The sequence below is a fragment of the Hemitrygon akajei genome, chromosome 2 (genome assembly GCF_048418815.1).
Source record: "Hemitrygon akajei chromosome 2, sHemAka1.3, whole genome shotgun sequence".
NCBI lineage: Eukaryota > Metazoa > Chordata > Chondrichthyes > Myliobatiformes > Dasyatidae > Hemitrygon > Hemitrygon akajei.
Window position 1 is genome coordinate 3,732,592 of NC_133125.1, and position 21,210 is coordinate 3,753,801.

A 21,210-nucleotide genomic window follows, 5' to 3' on the forward strand; every position below is an offset into this window, starting at 1 on the left:
TTGAACTGGTTTGAATACTTTGATAGCAGGTAAAATTATGATGTTACTTTGCATATTGGAAAAGAAAATTCTGAAGCAGGAATGATTGATTATGCAATAGTAGTCATAAAATATCATATTTAACGTTGCTGTCCTTCCTACAAATGAGTACTAATTCTTAATGTAATTAGTACAAATTAGTGCTAATCCTAAACCGTATAGGTATTTTTGCAATTTTCTTAGGTGCTGTTTTACATTTGTTTTTGTTATCAGCAATCCTAAAATACGCAAATTTCTTAGCCTCAACCCAAAAATTAGATCTTAACTTTTTTGATTTGCTGAAGTATTGAGCATAATGTTTCCATCAAATGCAGTCCTCAATAAGGATTATGAAATTTGCTATTAAAAAAACATTTCACCAAAAGAAGAAGATCGATTAAATAGTGATCTGGAAAGGCCCAACAGTTCGTTTTAACACAGCTACCACCACTTTGCTGCTTAGCAATCAGAGAAAAGCTTTAGACCTTAAAGTCATGTTCTCTTTCTAGCAGCAGCCTGTCTCCCACCGAGGAGAAATAGACTGGAGGGGGCTCGGAGTGAGAATCAACATTCTCGGCAAGAGGCATTGAAGTGCTGCTGAATGAGAAACATGCTGTGAGGGGAGGAGGAATTTGTGTAAAATGGAGCAGTGCTAGAAAATATGATGGCAGCACTAGCTATTATATATATATATATATATATATATATAGACACACACACACACACACACACACACACACACACACACACACACACACACACACACACACACACACACACACATCTTCCACAACACTATCACCCACCCCCACCCATTAAAAGTACTTGCTGCATATCTATTATTAAGACAGAAACTAGCTGAAATGGGAAGAGTCCACTTGGGTTAGTTCAAAAGTAAATTCATTATCAAAGTACACACATCACCATATACAACCCTGAGATTCATTTTCTTGTAGGCATACTGAATAAATCCATAGAATAATAACCATAACACAATCAATGAAAGATTTCACCAACTTGGGCAATCAACCAGAGACAACAAAAGACAACAAACTGCAAATACAAAAATAAAATAACAATAATAATGAATAAATAAACAATAAATAATGAGAACATGAGATGAAAAGTCCTTGAAAGTGAGTTCATTGGTTGTGGGAACCTTTCAGTGATGGGCAGTGAAGTTGAATGACGTTATCCTCTCTGGCTCATAAGCCTGAAGGTTGAGGGGTAATAACTGCACCTGAACCTCATTGTGAAGTCTTGAGCCTCCAGTATCTTCTTCCCAATGGGAGCAGCAAGAAGAGGACATGGTTAGCTGGGCCTTTGTGGCCTAAGGAATGTCAAATGGAGTTTAATTCACATGTATGTATTTCAGTAAGACAAATCAGGACAGGACACGATGAATGGTTGAACCTTGGGGTGTGTTGTAGAACAGAAATGGAGAGGAGTAGGTACATGGTTCCTTGAAAGTAGTGTTACAGAGTGATGAAGAATACAATTGACATACTTGCCTTCAGGAGTACTGCATACAGTTCTGGTTGCCTTGCTATAGGAAAGACATCATTAAACTGGTATAGATGCTAACATGATTTATGAGGATCTTGCCAGTACTGGATGAGTTGAGTTGTAAGGAGAGGCTTGATGGGGTCAGATTGTTGCTGAAGCTTCAGAAGCTGAGTGGTGACCTTATAGAGGTTTACAATATCATGAGTGGTGTAGATAAGGTGAATAGTCACAATCTTTTCCCCAATGAGGTGGAGTCCAAAAATAGAGAGTACAGTATAGGTTTAAAGTGAGAGAAAGAAGATTTAAAAGAGACAGGGGACAACTTTGTCACACAAAGTGGTAAAGATGGATATAATTATGCCATTTGAACAGGTACGTGGATAGGAAATTTTTAGAAGGATAAGGATCATTTGCATGTCATTATGAAACAAACACAAGACGGAGACAAATATCTGGGGCTGGTCAGATTTAAAAACTTACAAATTTCCTTCTGGGACTGTTGACAAAGATTGTATGTTTTATGGACCTTCATGCTCCAAGTTATGTTCCAAAGCCTTCAAATGTGACTTGTACAACCCTCCAAATCAGAAGGTGCTTATCTTCTGGAAGCGGTAGGATAAATTGGAAACATCTGTCTATTCATTATTACCACAATTTTTCCAGCAAATGTTTACTAGCACAGTTCATTCTAGAACACCTTGATTTTCTAAAACTCTAAATTACCAATCACTATCCTTTCCATTTACATCCACTTAGATTTTCTCCCGACACACACAGTACAATATAGTACGAATGGAGTTTCAACTTTAATCCGCTCACTGCAGGATATCCAGACTTTGACCTGGTCTTGTAGTCACAGTGTTTACCTGGTTCATCTAGCTGAGTCTTTGTTCAGTGCTAACCACCAAAATAGGTGTTTGTCATGCTGTTGAATATTAAGAATAAGTACGTAGTTAAACTCTTCTTTGTTGGAGTTGGTCAGTGCCTGGCCCTTGTGTATTTTAAGTGTTACATACTACCCGTCAAGCCAGGCCTGTCCACAGATATGGAATGCTTTATTTACTGAGAAGTTACCAAAGTATTCAAACATTGTTTATCCATAAGACCATAAGCTTTTGGAGCAAAATTAGGCCATTTGGCCCATTGAGTCTGCTCCTTGATTTCATCATGGCTGATCCATTTTCCTCTCAGCCCTAATCTCCTGCCTTCTCCTCATGTCCACAGGTGTACTCTGCACTGGCTGTGTGTTTCCCCTCCTTCTCTTAACAGTCACCCTGTTACCTGTCTCCTGCAACCTACGTGTGATAGCTTTTGTCTATCACCTCCTTATTCTCCCGTATGAGTTGAAGTTCGTCGAGCTGCAGCTCCAGCTCCTTAATATGTTCTTTCAGTAGCTGCACCTCGGTATGCCTGATGCAGATGTGTTTATCTGGGAGACTGAAGGTCTCCCAGACTTCCCACATCCCACACACAGTACTAAACAATGCTCCTGAAGCCATTCTCACTAATGTACTATGCCCTAATAGATGAGGAAAGAACAAATAAGAACAGTAGCCAGGGCATCAGAGGGCATGGGGTGAAAGCAGGGGAGTGGTGATGACAGGAAGAATTGGATCAGCCCATGATTGAATGACAGAGCAGACTCGATGGGCCAAATGACCTATTTCTGCTCCTTATAATCTATAGAAACAGAGTAACTTACAAAATACCTCACCCAAGCCTGGTCCCACATCAGCCTGATGAGCCAAAGTCTGGCACACTACAAGTACCTGAATTACTTGTATTCCACCTTTCTATGAATCCTTCTTGCTGACTTTATTCGTCAGTTATTCCTCAACTTTGAGAAATTGCCATGAAACTCTGCCTTTAAAATCTTGATCATCATCCTGATTTAAAGGTAGCTCTTTTTACACAGCCCAAACATGGATTGGCCAACTCACAGAAAACTGGCTCAAAGTTCCGCTTTTTAAATCTTGGATGCTGACCTGACTGAAAGGTAGCTCATTTTACACACTGCCTCTTGCTGATTGGTTGCTCCTCAACCCCCATCATCAGTAAATATTCCAAAATTTGACCCTGTGATAAAAAGGTCAGCAGTGAATCAGCTGGAGACGATTGAGCTCAGAACATGGTCCTGAGGAATTCCTGCACTGATGTGCTGGAGTCTCAATGATTGGCTTCAAACAACTGCAACCATTTTCCTTTGTGCTACATATGATTGTAACCATCTGTTTTCCCTCATTAACTTCTGCCAAACCTCGTTGAGACCACACTCATTCAAAATTGTCTATCAAAACTATTGTTTCCAATTGTAGAGGAGTCTCGGACCAGAGGGCATGGCCTCAGGATAATGGAACATCCCTTTAGAACAGAGATGTGGATGAATTTCTTGACCAGATGTGGTAAATCTGTGGAATTCGTTGTCACAGAGGGTTGTGGAGGCCATTGATTTTTATTTAAAGTGGAGGTTAATAGGTTCTTGATTGGTCAGGGAGTCAAAGGTTACAGGGAGAAGGCAGGAGAATGGGGCTGAGAGGGATAATAAATCAGCCACGATGGAATGGCAGAGCAGACTCGATGGGCTGAATGGTCTAATTCTGCTCCTTTCTCTTCTCTTCTAATACCACAGCTCTTTGTTCAATAAGTGGGATAGAGCTGTATGATATCTCGAACCAAGTGGTCCTGTCACAGCCTAAATAGAGTATCAGAGATCAGGCTGTCAGAGAGTAGGTGCCACTTTATAGCCTCAAGACAAAAATGAGACTTTCTAAATTGTCTTGCTTTTTGTGGATAAAACAAGCGGCGACATGATAGCAAGCAGTTAGTGTAACACTATTACAGCACCAGTGACCTGGGTTCAGTTCCACAGTTCACACTGAGGAGGTTGTACATTCTCTCTGTGACTGCATGGGTTTCCTGTGGTGCTCCAGTTTCCTTCCACCTTCCAAAGATATGCAGGTTCAAAGTTCAAAGTAAAATTTGTTGTCAGAAAACATACATGTCACCACATACAACCCTGAGATTCTTTTTCTCTTTTTCTGTGAGGATACTTTGCAGATCAATAGAACAGTAACAGTAAACTATAAACATCAGGAATAGTAAACTGTAAACGAACTGCAAATGCAGATATAAATAAGTAGCAGTAAATAACGAGCATGAAATAACAATATAACATCCATCAAAATAACAGAGTCCTTAAATGAGTGTGACAATCCTTCTTTGTTCAAGAGCCTGATGGATGAGGGGTAGTAACTGTTCTTGAATTTGGTGGTGTGAATCCTGAGGCACCTGGACCTTCTACCTGACGGCAGCAGTGAGAAAAGAGCATGGCCTGGGTGGTGAGGAGCTTTGATAATGGATGCTGCTTTTCTATGGCAATTTTACATGTAGATGTGCTTAATAGTTGGGAGGGTTTTACCCGTGATGTACTGAGCCAAATCCACTACCTTTTGTAGGATTTTCTTTTCAAAGACATTGGTGTTCCCATACCAGGTTGTAATGCAGTCACATCTATAGAAGTTTCCCAAGAATTTCAATGACGTGCTAAACCACCGCAAAGTCCTGAGGAAGTAAAGGCACTGTTGTGCTTTCTTTGCAAACAAAATTATGTAATGCAACCAATTAGTGGGTTAATTAGGGTTAGGGAGGTGTTAGTGCTATGGGCGGGGGGGGGGGGGTTAAACTAGATCTGCAGGGGGTTGGGAACCAGAGTAGATAGTGGAGTGGGGGTGAAAATAAATGATGTTAAAGGTTCATGCAAAGTCACAAGTAGAAGGGTTGTGTGTGGTGGTAATAATCTTCTGAGGTGTGTCTATTTCAATGCGAGGAGTATTGTGGGGAAGGCTCACGAGCTGAGGACATGGATTGACACGTGGAATTATGACATCATAGCCATTAGTGAAACTTGGCTACAGGAGGGGCAGGACTGGCAGCTCAATGTTCCAGGGTTCCGATGTTTCAGACGTGATAGAGGCAGAGGGATGAAGGGTGGGGATTGGCATTGCTAGTCAGGGAAAATATTACAGCAGTGCTCAGGCAGGACAGATTATAGGGCTTGTCTATTGAGGCCATTTGAGTGGAGCTGAGAAACAGGAAAGGTATGACCACATTAATGGGACTGTATTATAGACCACCCAATAGTCAGCGAGAATTGGAGGAGCAAATCTGCAGAGAGATAGCAGACAAATGCAGGAAACATAAAGTTGTGATAGTAGTGGATCTTAATTTTCCACATATTGATTGGGACTCCCATACTGTTAAAGGTCTAGACGGGTTTGAGTTTGTAAAATGTGTTCAGGAAAGTTTTCTAAATCAATATATAGAGGTACCGACTAGAGAGGCTGTGATATTAGTTCTCCTAAGGAAGCGAGTTAGGACAGGTGACAGAAGTGTGTGTAGGGGAACACTTCGATTCCAGTGATCATAACACCATTAGTTTCAACTTGATCGTGGATAAAGATAGATCTGGTCCTCGGGTTGAGGGTCTAAACTGGAAAAAGGCCAAATTTGAAGAAATGAGAAAGGATCTAATAAGTGTGGATTGGGACAGGTTGTTCTCTGGCAAGGATGTGATTGGTAAGTGGGAGGCCTTCAAAGGAGAAATTTTGAGAGTGCAGAGTTTGTATGTTCCAGTCAGGATTAAAGGCAGAGTGAATAAGACTAAGGAACCTTGGTTCTCCAGGGATATTCGAACTCTGATAAAGAAGAGAGAGATGTATGACATGTATTGGAAACAGGGAGCAAATAAGGTGCTTGAGGAGTATAAAAAGTGCAAAAAAAACTTAAGAAAGAAATCAGGAGGGCTAAAAGAAGACATGAGGTAGCTTTGGCAGTCAAGGTGAAGGATAATCGAAAGAGCTTCAAGAGGTATATTAAGAGCAAAAAGATAGCAAGGGATAAAATTGGTCCCCTTGAAGATCAGAGTGGTTGGCTATGTATGGAACCAAAAGAAATGGGGGAGATCTTAAATGGGTTTTTTGCGTCTGTATTTACTAAGGAAACTGGCATGGAGTCAATGGAAAAAAGGCAAACAAGTAGTGAGGCCATGGAACCTATAGAGATTGAAGAGGTGGAGGTGCTTGCTATCTTGAGGTAAATCAGAGTAGATAAATCCCCAGGACCTGACAGGGTATTCCCTCGGACCTTGAAGGAAACTAGTGTTGAAATTGCAGGGGCCCTTGCAGATATATTTAAAATGTCAGTATCTACAGGTGAGGTGCCGGAGGATTGGCGGATAGCTCATGTTGTTCCGTTGTTTAAAAAAGGCTCTAAAAGTATCCGGGAAATTATAAGCTAGTAAATTTGATGTCGGTAGTAGGTAAATTATTGGAAGGAGTACTAAGAGATAGGATCTACAAGTATTTAGATAGACAGGGACTTATTAGGGAGAGTCAACACAGCTTTGTGCGTGGTAGGTCATGTTTAACAAATCTGTTAGAGTTTTTCGAGGAGGTTACCAGGAAAGTGGATGAAGGGAAGGCAGTGGATGTTGTCTACATGGACTTCAGTAAGGTCTTTGACAAGGTCCCACATGGGAGGTTAGTTAGGAAGATTCAGTCACTAGTTATACATGGTGAGGTAGTAAATTGGATTAGACATTGACTCATTGGGAGAAGTCAGAGAGTGGTAGTGGAAGATTGCTTCTCTGAGTGGAGGCCTGTGACTAGTGGTGTGCCACAGGGACCAGTGCTGGGTCCATTGTTATTTGTAATCTATATCAATGATCTGGATGATAAAGTGGTAAATTGGATCAGCTAATTTGCTGATGATACAAAGATTGGACGTGTAATGGACAGTGAGGAAGGTTTTCAAAGCTTGCAGAGGGATTTGGACCTGCTGGAAAAATGGGCTGGAAAATGGCAGATGGAGTTTAATACAGACAAGTATGAGGTATTGCACTTTGGAAGGAAAAACCAAGGTAGAACATACAAGGTAAATGGTAGGGCACTAAGGAGTGCAGTAGAACAGAGGGATCTGGGAATACAGATACAAAATTCCTTAAAAGTGGTGTCACAGGTAGATAGGATAGTAAAGAAAGCTTTTGGTACGTTGGCCTTTATAAATCAAAGTATTGAGTAAAAGAGTTGGAATGTTGTGGTGAGTTTGTATAAGGCATTGGTGAGGCCAAATTTGGAGTATTGTGTGCAGTTTTGGTCACCAAATTACAGGAAGGGGGATATTAATAAGGTTAAAAGAGTACAGAGGTTTACAAGGATGTTGCCGGGACTTGAGAAACTGAGTTACCGAGAAAGTTTGAATAGGTTAGGACTTTATTCCCTGGAGCGTAGAAGAATGAGGGGAGACTTGATAGAGGTATATAAAATTATGATGGGTATAGATAGAGTGAATGCAAGCAGGCTTTTTCCACTGAGGCTAGGGAAGAGAAAAACCAGAGGACATGGGTTAAGGCTGAAGGGGGAAAAGTTTAAAGGGAACATGAGGAGGGGCTTCTTCACACAGAGAGTGGTGGGAGTGTGGAATGAGCTGCCAGATGAAGTGGTAACTGCGGGCTTACTTTTAACATTTAAGAAAAGCTTGGACAGGTACATGGATGAGAAGTGTATGGAGGGATATGGTCCAGGCGCAGGTCAGTGGGACTAGGCAGAAAAATGGTTAGGCACAGCCAAGAAAAGCCAAAAGGCCTGTTTCTGTGCTGTAACGTTCTATGGCTCTATGGTCACATGGGTGTAATTGGGCAGTGTGGGCACGTTGGACCAGAAGGGCTTGTTACTGTGCTGTATTCTAAATAAAATAAATACGAATAAATTTACCTGGATAACTTTACACGTTATTGGGTAGATGCCAGTATTGTAGCTGTACTGGGACAAATTGGCTTGAAATGCAGCTGATTTCAGAGCACATGTCCTCAGTATTACACTTAGGATGTTTTTTGCTGCTGTTGATGCTTTCAGTCTGCGCAGAATACCACATGAAGTAAATTAAGTGAATTGGGTGCTACAGCAGCGTAGCAGTTAGCGCGATGCTATTACTACTTGGGGATCGGAGTTTGGAGCTCAATTCTCGTGTCCTCTGTAAGGACTTTGTATATCCTCCCTGTAGAATCTCTGGGGGCTTTGTTTTCATCCCGTGGTCCAAAGATGTTCCAGTTAATAGGATAAGTGATCGTTGTAAATTCTCCCATGATTAGGCTAGGGTGAAATCAAAGGTTTCTGGCAACACAGCTTGATGGGCCTATTATGTGGTGTATCTCAATAAATAATAAGTAAATAAGTTGACTGAAGATTATCCTATGCAGAAGCCAAGATGGACTATTCACATTGCATGTTCAGCTGAAAGAGATTGCCAAAACATTTAGGAGAAAACTTAACAAAGATCAGTAATAATCTGCAACTTTCAACATAATAATGGCACCAAAATAGAATTGGACTGTCTGAATGGGCTGCTCCACAGGGAGATGAGATGGACTAAATGGCCACTTTCTGTGTTGCAATCAATCCTGTGACTTTTTGATCATGATCATATTGTAGCATGAGCTGATACTATTTCATTCAATTCTATCCCATGTGGAGGGCCAGTTCTGCATGTAAATTATCCCACTTCATTTATTTTATGTCATACGCTGAATATAGTCTTTACCAGGAAAAAAAGAAGATAATGATAATATCCCACTAGAATGTTAACCCTTGCACAACCATGCTCGTACAACATAATTAATGCCTTTCATATCGCCAGAATATTCCAAAGCACTTCATAGTCAATGGCATCTATTTCATGTGTAATGTTGGTTGTAGTGTAAAAAAGTTCAAGTGTTTTCAGAATCACAATCAGAATTCATCAATTTATATGGCGTGAATTTGTTGTTTTGCGCCAGCAGTACATACAAAGACATAAATTTACTATAAATTGCAAAAATAAATAAATACTGTAAAAATGAATAATGGGGTAGTGTTTGAAGGTTTATGAGCGCTTCAGAAATCTAATGGGAGAGGGGAAAGTGTTTCTGAATTATTGTGAGTCTTCAGGCTCCTGTACTTCGTCCTCAATGGGAGTAACAGAAGAAGGCATGTCCCTGGTAGTGGATTTTGACTACTCTGACTTTTTATTTTCACATGCCACAGGAATTTTTAAATATTTCTAATCAGAATATACAATACTATTATCAATTTTCTGCTCTGTAGATATAAGCCCTATCCTACTTGTTCAATGAGCTACTATTCAAAGAGGAATAAGTGACTTAATGCTTTCAATCACTATGTTAACTGTTGCCAAAGGACAAATGTCACGACATATGCCAGTGATATTAAACCTGATCAAATTCTGTTAAAATGTTAGAAAGTGTGTTGAAAACCTATGGAGAACCTGGAATTACTCCAGAAATCCAGTAAGATGGACAACCAAGTGCTTTAGAATGAAGCACACTGTAATGTGCTTTTAGTCACCAGTTATTTATACAGAGAGATAGAATTGTTGAGCATGCAAGTAGGCCATTCAATATAATGAGTCCGTACAGACTATCAAGAGTTTCGAAACCATTTACTCTCTGAATGAGAAAATTGTTTTGTCAAGTTCCACTCCAGCAACACAGCACTTGAATGGAAGCACTGCCAAAATGTCATCTTTTGGATGAGATGTTGATACAAGACCCTATCTTACTTGTTCTAAGAGGTGCTATTCAAAGAGGAATGAATAATTTCTTGCTTTCAATCAGCATCAGTGTTAAAGAAATGTAACCTGATTATTATTTGTTCAGTGAAGCTGGCTAACAGTACAGTAGTAGCTGTATTTCAAAGGTATTTCATTGACTGTTAAACATTTTGGGTGATCCCGAATATACACTCAGTGGCCACTTTATTAGGAACACCTGTATACCTGCTCATTAATGTAAATATATAATCAGCCAATCATGTAACAGCAACTCAATGCATAAAAGTGTGCAGTCGTGGTCAAGAGGTTCAGTTGTTGTTCAGACCAAACATCAGAATGGGGAAGAAATACGATCCAAGTGACTTGGACTGTGGAATGATTGTTTGTGCCAGGTGGTGTTGTTTGAATATCTCAGAAGCTGCTGGTCTCCTGGGATTTTCATGCACAACAATATCTAGAGTTTAGAGATATTGCTGCAAAAACCAGAAAACAGCCAGTGAGCATCAGGTCTATAAGTTCTTGATTGGTAAGGGGATTAGCGTTATGGGGAGAAGGCAAGAGAATGGAGTTGAAAACAAAGCAGCCATGTGTGAACAGTGAAGTAGACAATGGGCCAAATGTCCAAATTCTGCAATTATATACATGGTTTTGTAATGTATAGATCTCAAGGACTGCTGTGTACTTTGTTTCATGGAAACATGGCAAACATCTGCCATTTTGGACATAACCCTGCAGCCTGATGGCTTCACCATTCTCCACAAAGACTGGACAGCTCAGTCTTTTATAGGTAAACGAGATGGAGTATGCCTTATGATTAACTCATCGTGGTGCATGGATGTGGTAGTTCTATCTCAATCCTGTACAACTATCCTGGAACATCTAGTGGTCAAACATCACCCATTTTATCTGCGGAGAGAGTTTTCTACCATCATTCTGGTAGCTACGTTCATTCAACCTCAGGCCAACATCATGCAGGCACTGGAGAAGGTGAGCACCATCATCAGCAGTAACCAAACAGCACACCCGATGCTTTCTGTATCATTAAGGGCGATACCAACCAGGCCAACTTGAAGAAGTTTCTGAACAGCTACCACCAACATATCACCCGTGGAACCTATGGAGCTAACAAACTTGACCACTGAATACCATCATCAGAAAAGCTTACCATGCCATCCCATGTCCACATTTTGGAAAGTCCAATCACCTGGCTGTACTTCTACTCCTGGTACACAGACAGAGACGAAAGACACCACACCATTGTTGAGGAACAAGAAAATATGGTCAAGGGAGGATGAGGGGCCCTTACATGACTGCTTTGAGCCAGCAGACTGGACTGTATTCAGGGATTCATCTTCAAATCTGAATGAATACACCACAGTTGTCACCAGCTTCATTAGGACCTGTGTGGATTAGGGTGTGCCTCTGAGAACATACCAGAAATATCCAAACCAAAGCTATGGATGAACCAGGAAATGCTGTGGCATTCAAGACCAGTGAAGCAGAACTATACAAGAAGTTCAGACACATCCTCAAAAGGTTGTTTTAAGAGCAGAAAAAGCAATTCTTATTGAGTTAGAAACTGAATTGGATGCATGTCAGCTCTGACAGAGTTTGCCAGGCCATCACTTCCTACAAAGCAAAACCTAACATCTTGAATAGCTGTGATGCTTCACTCCCAGATGAGCTCAATGCCTTTTATGCACACTTTGAAAGGGTGTGAACCTTTGCAGCATCTGGTGACCCTGTGATCTCTGTCTCAGAGACTGGTGTTAGAACTTCTTTCATGAGGGTGAACTCTTGCAAGGCATCAGACCCTGATGGTATACCTGTAGGGCACTGAAAGCCATTGCCAACCAACTGGCAGGTGTGTTCAAGGGCATCTTCAATCTCTCACTGCTGTAGCTGAAGCTTCCCATCTGCTTCAAAAGGGCGACAATCATACCAACGCCCAAGAAGAACAATGGAGTGGAGGTGCTCAGTGAAACGGTCCACCTGTTTACAATGGGTCTCACCAGTGTAGAAAAGTCCACATCAGGAGCACCAGCAAAGTCACAAGTGTTTCCTCACCTGGAAAGAACCTGAATGTAGGTGAGGGTGGAGGTGCAAGGACAGATGTAGTCTTTTGGCCACTTGCGGGGTTAAGTGATTAGTGAGGAGGGCCGAATAGACAAGAGAATGAGGGTGTGAGTAATCCTTGTGGAAATGGAGAGAGGAAGGGAAAAAAATATTTGATGGCAGGATCCCTTTGGAGCTAGCAGAAGTAGTGGAGAATAACTTGTTGGATGCAGAGGCTCATAGAGTGGTAAAGAAGAACAAAATGAACTCTATCATTGTTGAAGTGGCAGGGGTTTGGTTCACATAGTTTACTGGACTGCATTCACAACTTGCTATGAGGGGTGATTGGTAAGTTTGAGGCCTAAGGTAGAAGGAGTCAATTTTAGAAAACCTAGCACATTTATTTTTCAACATAGTGCCCTCCTACATTTACACAGTTAGTCCAGTGGTCGTGGAGCATACGGATCTTGGACCTCCAGAAAGTGTCCACAGCATGGGTGATTGATAAGTTCATGGCCTAAGGTAGAAGGAGATGAGTTATACAGCTCTCATTACATGCACATGCAGTTCAACTCTTTGATTATTCAGAAAGTTTGAAATTAATAACTCATCTCCTTCTACCTTAGGCCATGAACTTATCAATCACCCCTCGTACAACTTATTGAAGTCTGGTGCAGAGTATTTGGCTAAGTTGAATGTGATGTCAGTTGAATGAAGTTGTCCAGCTGTCGTGCTATGGCTGATGATTATACTGCACAATATATGAGGATTTCACAAACATCATGACAATTCACCAAGTTCATTTGCAAGAATGAATTGTAATAAATTAAATATCTGAATCTATTGTTAATTTGAGAGTAAAATACAGAAGGTCAAATGTTTCACATTTAATTCTTTGGAATGTGATACATTCATTAATCTTGTAAGATTTTTAAAATATAAAAGTTCTAAGTTTTTTGAGTGTGAGAATTAACATACTATACGGAACTTTTACTTGAATGACATTTTCCATTTTCTAGTCTCTTTTTCCACAATCAATAACATGGATGTAATTGGCAGTTGTCTGTACCTGAACAATAAAAAACATCTCCCAAGCACTTAACAGTTATTGCCTAGCACAGTCATTCCTCTGGGATCAGCAATTCATAAATAAATACAGATTTCCATTGTATCCAGCTCAGTTTTAGCAATTACCAAGAAAAATAATCCTTACATGGTGGTTATATGTTAAAAATGATCAAATCTGTATTTCAGGGGATTATGTCTGTGAACTTAACAGGTTTCAAAGTGATATGGAACCCATTTCTTTATCCATGCTACAAAATGGCTGTTTTCTTCAGCTGCACCAACCAACAAAATGTGGTTCAATCTTTCATTTTGAAGTGAATACTTAAATATTTTTGGAATTTGTGCTTTAGTTAAGATGCAGTATATTAGGCACACCTCCGAAAATCTCTTATTCCGTTCCTGAACAATGTTCATATCATAATACTTCTATATTCATGAGGTATATTAAAATATTTTTGTTCTACATCCGCAAGATATTTCTCCATTTCTGTAGCATTTTAATCTGCAATAGTCATTTCATAACAATGACTATTTTGTGCATAATCATCTACTTTGCTGTTTATCAAGATCAAAATGTTCAAACGTAGGTTCAAAAACTGGAGCAAAAGTTATTTAACATTAATTGCTTTTATTGATAAGTAAATAGCCTCAATTGTAATATTTTTGCACTCATCAGCATTAATGTTGAGAAATCATTCAAAATGATGAACCTTCCTCAGATATTATTAAATATTAGATATAATGAGAAGAGGCCATGTCGTCTTTTCATTATTAGCAACAATGAGAAGGTACAGAAGCCTAAAGACGCACACTCAGCAGATTAGGAACAGGTTCTTCCCCTCCGCCATCAGATTTCTAAACAATCCCTGGACCCACGAATACTAGCTCACTATTTTGCTCTCTTTTTGCACTGTTTATTTTTTAAACATTCTTATTGTACTTCATAGTAATGTTTATATATTGCACTGTACTGCAGCCACAGAATGACAAAACGAATTTCATGACAGAGATCAATGATAAGTCTGATTCTGATATTGTCTTTTAATACATTGTTCAAATTACATAACTGAGATTTGCCACTGTATTTGTAGCTTGTTGTGAATGTGTTGTTATCAGATGAAGATGCTTACAAATAAATCGAATGAGCAACTAGTTCATCAGATGCTGATTGTAAAAAAGCAAGTCCTGTGTAAATTGTGCTGTGTCAATTTCCGTGATCAATTTCCCTTCCATGATCTCAATACATCTGACATGCTAAAGCATAGAGAAGCCTAGGGGCACACATTATGTCTAATGGTATGCAACACATGCTTGGGTGGGACATTCAGGATTTATTTTATTTAGAGATACAGCACAGAACAGACCCTTCCTGCCCAATGAGCTGCACCACCTAGCAACCCACCTATTTAACCTCAGCCTAATCTCGGGATGATTTACAATGACCAAATAACCTACTAGCCAGTATGTCTTTGGGCTGTGGGAGGATGCCAGAGCACCTGGAGGAAACCCACACAGTCACAGGGGTGAGGGGGTGGTGGGGGAGCATTTTCCATGAGTTGTAGAACATGATCCATTGGCAGATCAAGTCTGTGCTAAATAAGTGAAACTGAATCTGATGATTCAGATTCAGATTGATGGTCCATTGGCCTTCGTTGGCTGATGGACCGTGGTCATTGGACCAGTGGCTGACCAACTCCTTGCCAAGTATATGAATCTGATTCTGATGTTATCTAAAATAATGTTGAAAACGAGATGGAAAGTAACAGTTCATACATGATATTGGAATTCAAGCACTGAATATTTCCCCACATTTTGTGTTTCAGCATTGCCGTAACTGGGTATCGAGCTCTGAACCATTGGACACACCAGTGGAGTTTATGCTTCCAGACTGCCCGCGAGTCTCTGCAGGTATTTCAGTTAGCCTTTTCCAAAAGACTGGACATATGTAAGGTTTTCTTAGAGAAGATGCATGTAAGATTGAATAAGGAATTAACTTCAAATGTTTGAAGAGGGATGTTTCAGACATTGTTCCTAAAGGGATTTTTTTATGAACTGAAGCTACTCATTTTATTCCGATGCTGTGGTTAGTTACTGGGTGTTGTTCAGCGGCCTGGACAGGCAATTAAGAGACAAGAGCTCAAATCCCACCACCACAGGTAGGGATTTTAAACTCAGTTAATTAAAGGTTGTTATGAAACTGCTGTGTATCCTAATAAAAAACCATCAGGTTTACCATGTACAGTGGAAGAAAATGTGGCACCCTCACCCTCCTGAACAACAGAATATTGAAAACCTGGCATGGTAACCTACTGACAGTGTATCGAGCCCATGCTCAGACCAGTTGTTGACCCTGTACCATTCTAGGAAATTATTTAGACATATCACAACAACTCTACTATAACACCATAACAATAAAAGTGGATCTGCTTTTCTGCTGCACCCTCAGCCTTAGATTCACACATGGAAAAGCTGATTTACAAGGCACCCCTCACAGACATCTAAAAATGAGAATTCCTGCAGATTAGCCATATACTCAGAATTGGACATTGAGGTCCACTTCCCAAAATATTTCATGCCATCAAGTTGGTGGCAGGATCCCTCCACCGAGCACAGATTTCCCTCCACCCCATTTTCTGCTTTCCGCAGGGATCATTCCCTACACGATTCCTTTGTCCATTTGTCCCTCCCCACTGATCTCCCTCCTGGCACTTATCCTTGCAAGCAGAACAAGTGTTACACCTCCCCCTATACCTCCTCCCTCACTACCATTCAGGGCCCTGAGCAGTCCTCAGGTGAGGTGACACATTACCTGTGAGTTTGTTGGGGTCATCTGCTTGTATCCGGTGCTCCCAGTGTGGCCTCCTGTGTATCGGTGAGACTCAGCATAGATTGGGAGATCACTACACTGAGTACCTATGCTCTGTCTGCCAGAAAAAGCGGGATCTCCCTGTTGCCACCCATTTTCATTCCACTTCCCATTCCCATTCTAACATGTCAATCCATGGCTTCCTCTACAGTTGTGATGAGGCCACACTCAGATTGGAGGAGCAACATCTTATTTTCCTTCTGGGTAGCCTCCAACCTGATGCCATGAACATAAATTTCTCAAACTTCCAGTAATGCCCCCCCCCCCTTCACCATTTTCCATCTCTTTTTCCCTCTCTCACCTTATCTCCTTTCCTGCATATCACCTTCCTCTGGTGTTCCCTCCTTTTCTTTCTTCCATGGCCTTTTGTCCTTCTCCAGCCCTGTATCTCTTTCACCAATCTACTTCCCACCTCTTTACTTCACCCCTCCTCTCCCTTCCTTCCAGTTTCTCCTATCACCTTGGGTTTCTTCTTCCTTCCCCCCACCTTCTAATTCAGACTCCTCATCTTTTTTTTTCTCCAGCCCTGAAGAAGGGTCTCCAACTGAAACATCAGCTATACTCTTTTCCACAGATACTGCCTGGCCTGATGAGTTCCTCCAGCATTTTGTGTGTGTTGCTTGGATTTCTAGCATCTGCAGATTTTCTCCTGACTGTAAAGAATCCTGCTGAGGAAAAGTTGAACAAGTCCTTTCTGGAGATAAAAAGAATGTGAGGCAATCTTGTTAATGTGTATAAGTTTCTTAAGGTGTTTCACAGAATGGATGTTTGGAGCACATTTCCTTCATGGGCTAGTCCAAGACAAGAGGACATGGTCTCGGAGTCAGAGGACTGTTCTCAAAGTCAGAAGCAGCCACTTATGACTGAGATGAGGAGGAATTGTGAATCTTTAGAATTCCTTGATCCAGAATTCACTTTCAACGACTCTACAATTCATGTTCTCAGTATTATTTATTTATGTTTCTACACATTGGTTGCTTGTCAGTCTTTGTTTGTGTGTAACTTTTCATTGAATCTGTTGTATTTCTTTGTTCTACTGTGAATGCCTGGAAGAAGGGAATCTCATTTTAGTAGGTGGTGACATGTATGTACTTTGATAATAAATTGACTTTCAACTTTGAAATCTGAGTTGGATAGGCTGGTAATCAATATGGAATCAAGAGTTCTGGGGTCAGGAAATGGATGAATAAATTTGAATCAGCCAAGATCTTAATGAATAGAAGAAAATTCAAGATGCCAGATGGCCAATTTGGGGCAGCACAGTGTTCCACCTGCCTGACAGCTCCAGCAGTGTGGCTTCATTCCTGTCTCTCTGTAACTGTGTTTGTTTCCTTTTATTTCCTCCCATGTCCCACAGATATGCAGTTGATTGGCTCCTATAAATTGTCCCTTGTGGATGGAGGTGGGTAGTAGAATATGAGGTGTTGGCTGAATCTTAGGCTGAAGAAGAAAGCTCCATCAATACCTTGTGATATTCAAGTTCTATATGAAAGAAATCAAGTTATTTTCAAATATTTGTGTCATTGCTAAATCGGTGCAACCACTTATTTGGGACAACTCTTAAAGGAAAAAAACAGTTAGGAAAAGAGCCATGATTCCCTTTGTTTATTTGCTGCTTAATTGGGGCCGAAGACTGGTTTTGAACCGTTTCTACAAGTGTTAGTTGCGTGCACTTGTATGGCCTTTAGACAGTACACCGTGCTTAAAGCGAACAGCTTTTAAATAGCATCAGTGGTGTGCGTTGTTGTCAAAAAGCAGTGATCTTTGTCACTGATAGTTGGTGAGATATTAGCAGCAAGACAATTCAGAACTGTTTTGCTCACTGAGGTTTGAAACATTTGGGCTTGGAGATGCTAGAAACAGCCAGGAGTAAAAGTGAAATGATTTCACTAGAATGAAGATAAAGATTTTGAGGATGCAATCATTGATAGCATTGTTTGGACACAGTTCATTATCTGTACTAGGTGTCTCTGCTGACTTGGTTCATTGTATACACTGGATGAATTCCTCTGTCAAAAATTATTAGGAACTAATACAGTTTTATAGTACTGCATTAATATCGGTAGTGTTCTAATTAGTTCTGTATTTCACTTAACTACAGTTTCTTACTCAGGTTTTCTTTTCTATACCTTTTTAACTATTTCTATGAAACTTCGGATAATTGGAGCAGCCACTTAATTGGGTCAAAATGTAAAGTCCTGATGTGTCCCAATTAACAAGAATCCAATGTATAGTAAATAGATTTGGATTGTAGTTTAAAACTGAAGGCAAGAGCTTATTGTGTTTTGCAGCTCAACACTTACATAGCTGTATTTCTGAAAGCCTTTCTGCTATTTTTCCCCATTGCAGTTTGTACCAGGTGCATAGAATACTTAGCTTTATTTTCCCATGTTTAAATATCAAAGCACATTGCACTGAAGCCTTCATTCATTTCTTTATATTTCAAATCTAGTGTGGCCATCTGATAATGAAGATACAACTTACCATGTCATTAAATTTCCCTACAACTAATTAGCTGATCGTCAAAATATCTGTGAGATGTTGACAGATGCACACAAGTTCATATTTCAATTATGTGCACAATTCTATTATGTCAGCTAATGCAGAATGGAATACCTAGAGAGCTAAAGGTACCAGATTGTATATTGCAGATTGGAAACGCATTAAAGACGTAGTGCACTTCATCCATTGGTGAAATGTAGTAGGCTTTTATTTGGTAAAAATAGCTGGATTATTTTGAAATTCGTTTTTTTTATCACATTTGTGAAGTTGTAGAAATAGTTTATAATTATCTGACATAATGAGCATATCAAACTAATTACTTTGTTTTATTTCTTTAAATTTCCAATGCCCACTCCATGCATCCCAATCAATGGTCTCACATCAAAACTCAGCTGGAAATTCCCTATCATACAAATGAGTGACCCAGCTCCAATGAAAAACATTTCTCTCCAACTACGCTATTCATTCTTTGCAAAATCTTTAATGCCTGAACCAAGTCACAACTTAAGCTTAAATACATTTCTAGCTGATGTAATCCCTCCACATAACTCTTGGATGATCTGTGGCTTCACTCTTTCCAAGGACCAAGGTATCCTTAATAAGATCCAGTACTCAGTGATTTCCAGAGAAGCTCTGGTGCGGTTTAATTGCCTGTTATGATTCAGCTGACTGATGTACTTCACTGAATTGTGTTTGTAGAGTCCAAAATCATAGAGCCCATCCACTTTTTTTTTTGCTTTGTAGCATTTATGATAGGATTTTGTTTTTAAAAGAGTTACTGTTTCACAGTTATTTCTACTAGCTAATTTAGTGTCCTGGTCAACTTTGAATATAGAACCTAGAGCAGTGAAGCACAGGAACAGGGCTTCTGCCCACTGTGTTGTGCCAAACCAGTTAAAAAGTAAATCTAAAACCCCAAAAACTAATCCCTCCTAATGTTCATACCCTTCCTACTTCCTCATATTCAATATGTCTCTGAAAAGCCTCTAACGTACAGTATTCCCTTTGAAATACTCCCTCTCACCTTCAATGTATGCCCTCTGGTATTACCCTGGGAAGGCAGAGATTCTTAACTTTAAACAATTATTATGCTTTAAACATTATCTTTATTGAAGACAGAAAATTGGATTTGCAACATACAGCATATATATGCAATCAAAAATACGTATTTGTTTAAAAAATATAGCTAGAAAAACGATGATAGTCTTATATTTAATTTGTCACATCATGCAACTCTAGGATGGTTTAGTGCAGTAATAATTATTGCACTGAAGAATTAGCATGCTGTTGTTCTGTTCCTTGAAATCCCCATCTTGTCTCTTTGACGCAATCTAATTTACTGAATGCTGTGTCTTGTGAGATCGCTGCTTTATTTACTACCGTCCCAGATGCTACTTCATTGGTGTCATATTCACAGGATTTCTACTGCTGGTTACAGTAATTAATATTCTGAACTCCACTTGCTACTGTGCCAGTGACTAACGCAGCTGGAACTGCTTTCTTGGATGTAATTTTGCACTCTATGGGTAGAAGTTAATTTTCAATCACATGTTGCCTATTCCATTAATAGAGCTAGATTCTGTGCCTCAGAGGATCAGTGCAACACGAATAGTGAATCTTGTACCAGGGCTGAGTTTCTACTCAGCTGTCTTCTCCAGACCTCAGGTCCTGCAGCTTCATAAGCAGAATAGACTGAAAACACAAGAGATTCTGCAGATGCTGGAAATCCAGCTCAACACACACAAACTGCTGAAGGAACTCAGCAGGTCAGGCAGCATCTATGAAGGGGACTGATGATTGTTTATTCCCCTACGTAGATGCTGCCTCACCTGCTGAGTTCCTTCAGCATTTTTGTGTGTGTTACTCTTCATAAACAGAAATAATCTCCAGGTGTTTGACATGATTACAGTTCTATTGGTGAGTAAATTTTATGCACCAATGTTGCAGCATTTTGAAGGCCATATGCATTCTTTATTAACGAATTGTGTGGTGTCTGTATTTCTTCTTCCTGACTTTAAATACACAACTTTTCATGCATCATGCAAGCAGGATTACTATAATTGTTGTTTTATCTGAATATGCATGAAAGCTCTCTGGTCCTATTTCAACATGGCAGAATAATTAATGTCGCTACCATCGCATATGAAACAGTACTTTGTTCAGCTCAGTCATTGTGAGATTCCAGGGTATTAACAGGCTGAGATTGGAGGGCAATCTCTCTCTTGGTTTAATCTGATGCAGTGTCTGCTGAGGTTTGCCCAAATCTTCAATAATGTTTTGACTTTAAAGTGTTATCCCCTATATGTTTGTTCCATCTATGAGTATGAGTCTGTGTGTACAATAGCTTTATTGTAGAGTTCATATACAGCTGAACAACTTTTTTATTACAGATGATAGATTACAAGTTAAACCACGTTAACGTTATTGTCTTGCATCAGGAAACTAACATTATGACAAGCAGCCATTGCATTTGGTCCTGTTTATACATTGGGCATATTGGTGTTGTTTAACCAAAGTTATCTTCTTTCATGCAAAAACACAGAAATAAAATATCCATAGTCTTTGACATGATTATGGTTCTATTAGTGAAT

The 21,210-nt window shown here is 39.9% G+C and overlaps 1 protein-coding gene across 8 annotated transcripts in view; it reads left to right on the forward strand.

Moving 5' to 3' along the window:
* The window catches only part of arb2a (ARB2 cotranscriptional regulator A), a 549,148-nt gene that overhangs the window by 349,319 nt on the left and 178,619 nt on the right, over nt 1–21,210 (forward strand). For all 8 annotated transcript variants that reach the window (XM_073066451.1, XM_073066442.1, XM_073066462.1 and 5 more), the window contains one exon: nt 15,075–15,159. In XM_073066451.1, the coding sequence (XP_072922552.1) occupies nt 15,075–15,159 (85 nt within the window). The remainder of the gene's footprint in view (nt 1–15,074; nt 15,160–21,210) is intronic.